The 11,895-nt window shown below is 31.7% G+C and overlaps 1 protein-coding gene across 1 annotated transcript; it reads right to left on the bottom strand.

Moving 5' to 3' along the window:
- Positions 1 to 854: 854 nt before the first annotated feature.
- Positions 855 to 9,306, bottom strand: LOC111290396 (PLASMODESMATA CALLOSE-BINDING PROTEIN 2-like). The gene is made up of 4 exons (XM_022881686.2): positions 8,839 to 9,306; positions 8,034 to 8,273; positions 7,884 to 7,917; positions 855 to 1,523 (listed from the first exon to the last, which is right to left on the bottom strand). Exons 1-4 carry the CDS (start codon positions 8,888 to 8,890, stop codon positions 1,229 to 1,231), a joined length of 621 nt encoding a protein of 206 aa, XP_022737421.2. The 5' UTR covers positions 8,891 to 9,306; the 3' UTR covers positions 855 to 1,228.
- Positions 9,307 to 11,895: the final 2,589 nt, after the last annotated feature.

Genomic DNA, 11,895 nt, shown 5'->3' with positions numbered 1-11,895 from the left:
ATTTGTCCAAAAATTTCGAATAATCATTTTACTACATAATCTGATGTAAACAATAAAACATTGAATGAACAGTTTAGATAGGCTTTGTTCTCTATTGTTTATTAAACTTAATCAACAACTGTAAAAAATATTTTAAAATTCGTTAATTAAATAAATAAATTATAAGTATAATATAATTTATTTATATTTGATTATTTACATTTGAAATATAAATAAATAATTATGAATAATATTTTAAAATTAATTAATTAATTAAATAAATCACAAACATAATAAGTTTAGTTCATTTTCAAGTCTTACACCATTGTTAATGAAAAAAATATTTATAACATGCATAGCATCCGAGCGCGTTGAAATACCCAAGATAATTGACAGTAACCTACAAACTTGAAACCACTGAGCGATAGCAGCGAAATGAAGGCTCACAAACCATTTATTGAGCAATAGCAAATTTAACACATAATTAATTGCATTGTGTTAAATTGACAACCCATCCAACGTTCCACATCAAGTTAAAATTCATAATTCAAACCAAATCTTAACGCAATGATGGTACTTTATTTATACGATAAAACTTCCAAATTTAAGAGAAATCTTACACAGGTAACTTTACGTTAATTTAAATCCTACTAGGATGTTAACGCTTCATTTGGAGGATCAAATCATAAAACAATAAAAAAAAGGGCATTCCGGACGTGTATCAACATGCATCCAAACAAGTCATAGCTGTGAAATGATAGGGCATCAAATCTTTGTGATGTTAACATAAGCAACAAGTTGCTCTAAAATTCAAGCATTGCATGTCGTAAAAGGAACATGAAAAAGAACATAAACATGATGACAAGCCAGGCAGATACGAGCAAAGAACAAATAGACAAATCTAACCAGTTATAAAAGATAGCTAAGTTCTGGAAGTACTACTGACGATTACTAAAAGTAACTAAGGATGATTTTCTGGTGCCAAATTCTCTTCAAAATAACAATTTACTGAATTCTAGATCTAGATGTACATAAAACGTGAAAAAAAAGGTAGATAACACCACATCCGTCGCCACAAAAACCATGCTTTAAAAGGAATAAAATCCCCATTTCCATGCTCATGACATTTCCTTAGATGAACAACAGCAGAACCACATGGGTACCAACTTATGCACATTGAAACTCCAGCATAACCACTGACCTTAACCTCACTACTACAACTCACCATCCACTCTCTAGTTTTTCTTTTTCAACCCCACAATAGCATCAAGCCAGAAAACAAGAGGGCTGTGAAGGAACAGAAGCCTTGGAGCCTAAATCCCCCATCACTGTAGTCTGTGTTGATCCCTGTTCCTGAAGGGCCTAGGCCGGTGCCAACTCCTCCTAACACTCCAGTTGGTGTTGTTGAACCGAATGGTGTTGTGCTTGTTGGGGTGTTAGTGCTTGGGTTCATGGTTGAGGGTGTGGTAGTTGATGGTGTAGTTGTTGTGATGGGCGTTGTTGGTGTTGTTGGCGTTGTTGGTGTTGTGGTGGTGCCGGAGGTACTGATTCAAGAAAAAAAAGACAAGTCACCAAATATTTTCCAAAAGAAATGAATCATGTAACAATTAACAATACATAGCACAAAATCATACAGGACATATTTCATAAGCAGTATACATAAACCATGAATAGACAAGTTGGTTAGAATTTTGCTGAGACAATTATTTACATCTTGGATCTTCTGAAACAATGTACCTGGGACATTTCTTTGAAAATAATGTAGGGCAGAAAGAGAGAATGAATGAAGCTAAAGGGTTTAATTACTTATTTTTGGCTGACTTTGCATGGATAAAAATGGAGGATATATCCTAGAAATATAATAGCCTAGGTTTGAACCCAAGCCATGTAGTTACTTCAGTATATACAAATGAGAATACCTAATCCACTAGGGCCCTGGTAAATCTAATTTTATAGCGTTATCATGATATTTAATTTTGCTTAAGTTCCAATGATTATGTCTAAATATCCATCTAATTTAGATTAATTGTCAAAAACTTAGCAAAAAGGAACAAGGCTAAGAAGGAGCTTGATTGGGCGGAAAATTGGTGCAAAACTGATTTAAAAAATGTCATACCAAATTGCCAAGTAGACAAGAAAAACTACATGCCAAAACAGTTCACTAATAGCCAACAATGCTAAGTTGGCATTTGTTGTCTTTTGTCTCCTTGTGCAACACAAGTTCTATAACACTCCAACACACTACTAATTACTTTAACGCAAGTAAAACACGTACCACCACACTCATACCAGTTGTAATTTCAAATTAGAAAGCCAGAATCTGCTTGGACATCCAAACCAATCAGATTCCAAGGTTACCGATGTTACTTGTAAGTGGATTATAGGAAGGTAGAAATATGGGCTAGCATCCAAGGAAGGGAGCACCAAATGGGACCGAAAAAAGAGGAGATTACTTTTTGTTTAATTTCATGTTTCCACCTTTCTGTTTAATGGGGGTTGAATTTCCCTTTTTTTATAGCCCATTCGTTGCTCACTCCCTTGAATCAGAGCACATAGTTTTCCCTTCCTCCAAGTAAATTTCAGCTTGCTAGCCAAAGGGTCAGTGATGATTTAGCTCCCAATTAGAGTTTCACAGCGCTGGAAAATGCTCCCACACCACAGTGTCTTGTTTTACTACATTGGGGCTAAGCCATAAAAAGTTCGAGTAAAGCTAATTGAATACAAACTACAATACTAAAGGCTCTATGTTATTTTTTGATCTATGAATTATAGCATTAACTCAGATATCTTTACAGGAAACTTACTTCAGAGTTTTAGAATTATACCCCATTTGCCAAGCCATGAACAAAAGTTGTATACCAATAAATGAAAAATATGAAAAAAAACAAACCCTCTTTTTCTTGCAATTTCCTATTACAAATATCATTATTAATCAAATTATTAGACAAGATTCTGCTTTGTAAATAATTACTTATTCTAGGATCTTTTCCTAAGAATAAAACAAGGCAATAGCATATACCAAAATGAAGTCCAAGTGAGGCCCATTTTTGTAAATTTACACTCATCCACCTTTTTTTTTTTCAATGAAACTCCTATTATGTCGAACTTAGATGAAATTCACTTTTAAGAACAGACAATAATTTATAGTGAAAAGTAAAAACAATCAGTTTTAGAATATGGATGGATATTTGTTCCAAAGGGACGGTAAATACTGAGATATTTTTTTGGCTAAAATATTAAATGAATCCCTAAACTTCCTCAATAAACCCTTATATTTATATTGTATTTAAATAAATTCGTAACTTTCAATTTGTATTTAAATAAACTTTTATTTTAAGTTTTTATTAAAAATTAAAAATTTATTTATATACAATAAAAGTATAAAAATTTACTTGAAAAACAAGAAAATTTTAGTTTTTTTTTTTTAACCTATATTTTTACTATTTATCGAGGTTTAAATTTTAATGGGAAAAGAGATGAGATGAAAAAACAAAGGAAAAAATGTAAAAGTAAACAACAGCCGCAGGGTGCTCCCATAAAATTAGGGTAGGAAGACGAGCCACCCACAAAAAGAGTATAATGTAGGACGGCAGGTGCACAAGCTTCGAGGCAATCTCAAATTTAAAAACCTTGGGCTCAGATCTCAAAGAAAAAAATTGTCCATCTTGAGGGTATCTAGAGATTGCGTTCCATAAATAAAAAAGAACCCAAGAGAGATTGCCCCCACCATGAAAATGGCAGTAACACTTTGTTTTTTCTCCCACAAAAAACTCTTCCAACGCAAATTCTTTACCCATTAATTGTGGTCACAATTTTAAACTTGGACATGGCCTTAAAAGGCAGTATCATCCCATGTTACTCGCATTAACAGAATAACAGCACACGAAATAGAATCAACTGTGATTAAAAATAGTCTCCATTATTTTTTCTTATTTGTGACCAAAGGTAGAAGAGAAATTTTGAGATGAGATTATGGACTGATTATAAATGTGAATTTGATAGAATTATACTGCTCCTTCAATCTCAAATTTTTCGTTTTTTTTTTTACATGATTAAAAAGCATTGATTTAGTGCATTTAACATTACAATTTTTTTTTTTTTTATAAAATTGATGTTTCATAATTTTTAATGTCAAAGAGCCAAAAATAAAAAATTTGCTCTAAAACATCTAAACAAAAGTGTGTAAAAAATATATATAAAATGTTGATCCTAAATCACTATCAAGTTTCAATAAAAAAAGAGCTAAAGATGAGCACCCTTTACATTGTTCACTCCTAATCAAACTTGACCTTTGGTAAAAGGAGCACTAGATCCCAATAATTTCAACATCTTTTTTTTTTTTTGGTGCAAATAATTTCAACATCTTTTATGAAAGTGAAAAGCTACAATGCACCACAGCACCATGAAGTTGAAATAAGGGTCAAAATGGTAAAAAGAACTGATTTAGATTGAGATCAAAAGTGAAAGAAATTGGGACCATGTATTGGAATATAAATTTGTTCTGGGTTTAAAGGCATCTCAATGAAAACAGTAAAGCCAATCCTTTTTGGCTCCTCTTCTACAATGGAATGCTGGATGCTCATTGCACCCAAGAGGAATATGGAAAGCTAAAACAAAAGCACTTACAGCAGGAATCTCAGTAAGATAGCATAACATAAAGCAATCTGAGCTTTAAGCCTGCTATTATTACTATTATTATAATTACTAATCCTTTTTTTTTGTTCATACTTTAAACCTTCGTTGTTGCTTAAGCTTAGTGGTCCAACTTTGATAAAACTTTAGACTAAATATTTGCATGTGGGCCAAGAAAATATAAATATTTCATGGCCTGTGGTCCAACTATAATACCCTTGCTAAATTTGCTTCCAAACTATTACAAAATGCTTTTAACACTTGATATCACCTTCTATCATAAAATTTTTAAATTTGGATACAATTTTTTAAAAAATATTAAATATATATTCAAATGTTCATTTTATCAAGAATATTAAAGTTGTTGGACATTTGAACAAAAATATTAGTTGAATACCTCTATTTCTTTTTTCTCCCTCTATGGAATTCGTTCTTTTTTTTTTTCTTCAGTGCACCATTCATCTACCTAATATTTGGATTTTGTAAAGAATGCAAAGCTTCAATTCACTTCTCCAACAGGTAACTTTCTACATTGTTCTTTCTTTCTTCCCGATATCACATGCCTTATTTGTCTTTTTTTCTTGCGGCTCCTTTTCAGTGCAAAAGAAAATTTTCTTTCCTTTTATAAAACTAGATGGCTATTGATTATCCAAATCAAATGAGACTGGACCTCATATGTGCACCAACAATCTCCCCTCCAGCCTTATTAGGAATAGATTAATTTCTCGACTCTTGCAGTGCATCCTAACTTGCTTTGCCTAAGCTCAAGGATTTTTGGAAATGACCTTGGTCAACATATCAATAGTATTTTTATCTAGATCTTATTCAATTGCATATGCAATTCATCAATAGAGCAACTAATGATACCTAACATCAATGTTTTTTGTCCTAACATCGTACATGGTGTTTTCGAAGCTCTAAAGCATTCTGAATCACAAAATGCCATACTTCAAGAATGAATCTTTTCATTCAAAGCATTTCCTTCTCAGCTTCAATCACTGCAATATAATCAATCTCTATGGTTGACAAAGAAGCACATTTTAGATAGCTAAGATACAGCTCCCCTGGAAAATTAAATAAGTACTCCAAGTAGATTTTTTTACTCTCAAGTCTCCTACCATATCTGCATCTGTGAAACCTTCAAGAACAGGTTGTGCGTTCCCAAAACTCAGTCACAATTTAGAAGTAACTCTCAAATATCCTAGGATCCACTTAACTGTTTTTCAATGAGACTTTTAGAAATTGAAAGATATATGCTTACCATACCAATTGCAGCAATGTTAGCCCCGTGTGCAATCCATTGAACACCTCAAACAACCAACTGCGAGAAGTAGGGAATATACATCATCTTTTTTCCTTCCTTAGACTAGACTTCTTACTTAGCTTGAATTGATTGGCAAGAGCAATGCTAACTGGTTTAGCATGCTATTAATCTTTCAAGCACTCATTCAACAAACTTTTCTTTTTGCAATCATAGCTTCCCAACTTTTTTATCCCTAATAAACCATTCTAAACATTTGTTTAAGTGAGCCCAACACCTTTAACATTTCTTGAGTTTTGCACCAAGCAAACCGAGATGAACTCAAAGTAAAGAGTCTAAAAATTAATCTCTTTCTAATGAGGGGAGAATGTGTCCATACGAGGTTGAGCGCCATTTGACTTGGATGGCCAATAGCCATCTAGTTTGTAAAAAGAAGTAAATTTTCTTTTTGCACCGAAACACATTGAAAAAAGAGTCACAAGAAAAAAAAATGCATGTGGCATAAGGAAGAAAGAAAAGAAGGAAAGAATGGTGCAGGAAGTCAAGTGTTGGAGAAATACATTGAAGCCTTGCATCCTTTATAAATACCAAGCATAAGGCAAATGCTTGGTGGACTGAAGAAAGTAAAAAGAACGAACTCCACTAAGAAAGTAAAAGAGAAATAGAGATATTCAACGATATGATATTTTCTTTGAGGTATTTATTGGAATATTTTGATCACAGAGAATCATAATACTCTATCTAATCTATGAGAGATTTTGGGGCATATTTCCAAAGATATAACTTTGTTATATTATTTCAATTTTTGTGAATCTTAAGTTTTGGACAAAACAATTAAGATATTGTACTATTCTAATTTACTTATTATTCATAGTAGATTTTATTTGGATTTGCTATGTGATTTTTTACTTTACTCCAAAAGGTTTTCCACGTAAATTTGTTCTTTATTTTTTTACCTACGTTGTTTATTGCTAGACATGAGTTTTACTTTCCCCAAATTATTATTATTTGAACTGAGTTGTCTAGATCCTATTGGTATTTTCATGTTAATTTCGCATATTATTTCACCATGCATGTCTGATAATTTTTCGGTGAAGTTACTTGCTACCAAGTTGGTGTCATAGAAATGTGATTATATAACAATAGTGGTATCATCGTTGAAGAAAAATTACCTAACAAAAATGCCAAATGACTCAACTCATAGGAAAGAAATACTCATGAAATTGTACTTTTATGCTGTTTGTAAGTAGTGGGACGAAATAATATTACCCATTTTATTTTATTCCTTGGCCAACAACTTAATTCTAAATCCTAAACTATGTCGCTAAGGGCTTTTGGTGCATGGCTTCAGTGCAATGGAAGTTCATTCTTATCATATTGGAACAACATTTGGCCAGAAAATGATATTGAAACTTCAAGTATCATTGATGTTTTGGGTCCAAATGGGGCTCCAGTGTCATGTAAATGAATTTTTGCTGCACCGATGCCATTCACTGAAGGGGACCTGAATAAAGATTTTTTTTAACACTCAACAAGGCATTTGGTCACCTTCATAAGGAATTAGGCAATTAAAAGTTGTTTCTTTAGCAGGCAATGCCAAATGCCCAATTATTAGTCTTATGCTTCATTAAGATATTCGGTGAAAAAAATATTTTCACCACGTCATCATGTTGTTTTATCATTGAAATTGAGAGTCCAATGATAAAACGACGTGATGGCACAGTAAAAATTATTTTTCACTGACCATCCAAATGAAGCATTGAGATGCAGTGGCACTCCATTTTAATGTGATAAGGATGCCAGGACCTCAGACCACATTAAATAATAGAGGAAGCTATTATGCTAAAGTCCTTGGTCCTTCCCTTCCCTTCTTATCACACAGTAATGGGATGGGCCTAATCTTTTCTGATTAAGTGCACATAAAAAAAACTTTTGCCATTAACAAATTTCAAATAAAGCTAAAACAGATTAAAACAAAAAAAAAAGAACCAATTAGAAGCTTCCAGCATACCTGGCACTAGATGGATAAGCACAGCCAGCATAGCCTGCGAATCACCAAGATAAAAATAATAATAAAATGAGCATAGTTTGGGGATTTTTTTTAACTGCCATGGTAGAAATGTAAATGCAGAAATTAAAGATGGATGGAAAGGGAATTTACTAGGGTCAGTTGCAGTAACAGTGGCAGTGCCAGAAAAATCACATGAGCCTTGAGCTTGGCCTTTTCTTTGGAAGTAATTGTTAACAGCATAATTGCAATGAGCCCTAACAGTGTTGGGGTTGAAACAAGGCCCGTTGGAGTGGGTAGGGTTACAGTCAGCCCCAGCTCCACAAGCATAGTCCAAGGTCTTCTGCAAGGTTGAATCAGCCACCCCATCCTTGCAAACACACCATGTGGCACCTGTCCAAATCCCCGAAATCAAAATTTATATTCTCTTTACAAAAATGAAAAACAAGAAAGGGAAAACTTGATTAAAAGGGAAAAATAATGAGGTGGGGAGTGAGATGAGAAGAACTAACAAAAGGGTGTTATTTTTGCTTAATGATGACCAAAAATAGAGAAATCTCGAGCTGGAAAGCTAATGTGTTGTTTGGAAAACAAGAAAATCAAGCAACCAGGAAAAGGCATGAAAATTAAATGATGGTATTTAAAGATCCAGTTCTTTTAGCTTGCATTAAAAAGTTCAGTTGTTTAAAGAGGAAATGGAAGAAAAAGAAAACATTAACATGAGACAAAAGGGTGCAACTGTTCTCTTCAGACTAAGAAAAAGGGAAAAAAAATTATGGATAAGATGCACCCAGCATGGGATAGATGAATACTTTTTTATTCTTTTTTTCTAAGGGAAAAAAGGAATGTTAGGCACAAAAAAAAAAAAGCATAGAAGCCAGAAAGAAAAGGAGATTAACATCAACAAACAGAAAACAAAATGGCTTTGCAGGAAAAATATGTAATCTCAAGAGCTTACTTGAGCAGCCAGTCATGGCCAAAATGAGCACTACAATCACTAAAGCAGCCATGATTCAAGAGTAAAGGGAAAGGGTACTGGGGGAGAGTGTGTCTGAGTAGAGAAACTAAAGCTACAGGAAGATATATGACAATGGAGCTCTCCAGTCAGAAAAAAAGTTTCTTGCGACTTGAGAGAGAGAAATAAACATAGTCTGGGGCAGTGTGAGGGGAAAGGGGTTGATATCTAGACAAGAAAAATAAAACAAAAATAAAACAAAAATAAAACATGTAAGAGAGTGATGTAGACGATGGGATGAAGGTGGCCTTGTTTATTGTCGGCTTGTGGAGTGCTTTTTTGTTCCTTACTTTATTTCTTGTTTCCCCTTTTTTTTTATTAGTCTGTGTGTTTCAACGTTCAACTCCTATCAAAGGAAGAAAAAATAGTTTCATGGGGAGTTGAGCTGAGCAAAGTAAAGCTTTCGTTTCCTCTGAGGCGCCGTTGTTTGATTGTTAAAAGTAACTAGCAATTGTTGACAGTGGGATCCCACAAAGCTAAGCTGAACTATAGACTTTTTCAAGTTTTGTTCATGTTCATATTCTCTCCAACACGCAACCATCATCAGGCTTCAGGATCAATCAGCGGATGACCACGATAAATGATTTTTGAAGTATATCTTGTAATACTAGTAAATGAGTAATTTGCTAGTATATTTACTTTTCAATTACATCTAGGAAGGCAAATTAAAAAAGCATGAAGAATAAATGAAAAATTTTCTACATCTTTATCATATCACCTTGTTCGTATTTAAAAAAATATGTAAGTAATTAAGTTTTATTTTTGCCCTGCTAACCACAAAAAGGGCAAGAAAGAACAATTTTGAAATTTATATATGGTAAGAAAGTAACAGTTTCAAGTAATTTTGCACCATGTGCCCTTTTTTTTTTAGTAAAAAAATGAAATGAGATGATGCCAGTGGGAAAAATGAGTCATCTGTCAGTCACCACTCAGCACTATGAATCTGCATTTTTGCAATAGAGAGGGGCTTATAACTAGAGATGGCCTGATTTATTTCAACGGACCAGGTTGGCAACGGTGCCCACATGTTGGTTTCCTCTTGGCTGGCATTACGAAGTCCATTATTTTTACCTTTTGATTGCAGCAATCATGTTGTCAGCATTAAGGAAATGACAAGATTTAGTGTATGAGATTGTCTTCATCTTACCCATTTTCTTTTCAAGAAATTACGAACTGTAAAAACGCTACTACTTTGGCCTATGAGGTACCATCTTTGACCATAGATCTAAAAACCCAGTGCATTTTCCTCACTACAATTGTAAAAAGAACAACTTTAATCAAGTTTAAAATAAAAGCAATTGTTTTGTGATCTGTGCCTTAAAAGTACGTTCATAAAACAAAGAAAAAGTTAACCCTAAGTAAAGGTGTTTCTGTTTTTGATAGCAAAGAATCCTAATCTCATTTAGGCTTCGTTTGATAGCTTAATTCGTTGGATTGAAGCACTTAACTGATAAGTGCATTTTATGATTGGGGTTCAAATGGATTGCAAATTTAGCAGGAACCCTAGTTTGGACTGCCGAATGCCTGCTCCCATTGGTATTGTCTGAGACATCTTGAGTTCCATGACACTTGTTTTTTGGGCCATTAATCTTACCATTAGAAGCATAAATAATAAATTAATACTCATAAGTTATTTAGATTTAATTTAAATTTAATTAATTATTATCAAATTAAATTTGAATTCGAATAATTTTATTTATTAATTGAGTTGAGTTCAAATATTTTTTATATTTTATTCGAATAATTTATTAACTTAATTGATTTTTTATATTTTAATTAATAAAATATCTCGAATTTAAAATTGAATTCAAATACAAATAATCAAATTTTTATTAAATATAATAATCAAACTTATTTTTATATATTAATTTCACATAATCGAACAAATTTAAATAATTTAATTTTTATCTTAAATCAAACTCAAATTAAAAAAATAAAATTTAATTAAATTTAAGACGAATTTTAAATTAAATTATAACTCTAATTTAATATTGTATATGTTCAAAGTCAATCGATTATACCTGATAATTATCTCATTTGGTACAAGGTTTTCTTTTGGGTCACTAAATAATATAGAGTTCCTTTAAACGAACTCGGTAACCCAAAGGAGGAAAAAGAAAGTTTGAGGCTATGGGATCCAGCGAAACCATTTGCCTGTCCATCAATTAAAAGTGTCATTTTTTGTATGATCTATTATTAAAGTTTCTTTTTTCCTTGCCTATATATATTTTTTTTGTATTTTTTAATTTTTAACATACCATTGAAAATAGTTTAAAAAAAAATACCATTGAAAATAATATATAATGAACAATTATAAATAGAATGAAGTTTAACTGATACATAATTTACATGATTTAGTAAAAATGTTTATGTCTATGAAGAAATATTAAAAAGAATCCACCGAAAAATAAAAAAATTTATCACTAATATTTTATCTTTAAATTAAACAAAAATCATCAAGAGATTAAGACACACATTATTTTATTTATCATTCTCATCGTCATCATTCGATAATCCAATCATATCACATGTATAATCTTGTGTTTAGATTTCCCCATCTAACCAATTTATATATAACATGCATATTTCATTGAAAGTTTTGGTTGAAAACATTTATTAAATGAATTTATTTGATAAATAAAAAAATAAAAATTGCATTGAATTTCTTTACTCTTGTACCTTTACATATATTAGTATTTGATGTCAAAGTGCATTAAATATGAATATTTGAATGTTTTTAGATAATACTTATTTATTAAATATAAAATTATATTTTTTATTTATTTTTAAATAATAAATTATGTGTTGAAAATAAAGTTTCATATTGTACAAATAATTAAAATGAATAAAGTACATATTAATTGAAATTTTTATTAACATGTAAAATTTATCCCATTTTCAAAATCTATCCATTAATATAGAATTCTTGTTTATAAGTTATAATATTAATGTAAAATTAAAACTCTAAAAATAAATCAATTTAGTGTAAACTTTAACTAA

Source organism: Durio zibethinus, chromosome 11 (assembly GCF_047325235.1).
Source record: "Durio zibethinus cultivar Kanyao isolate XHJ-2024 chromosome 11, ASM4732523v1, whole genome shotgun sequence".
NCBI lineage: Eukaryota > Viridiplantae > Streptophyta > Magnoliopsida > Malvales > Malvaceae > Durio > Durio zibethinus.
Note: the sequence above shows the minus strand (reverse complement) of the source record. Positions and strands in the feature narration are given on the sequence as shown.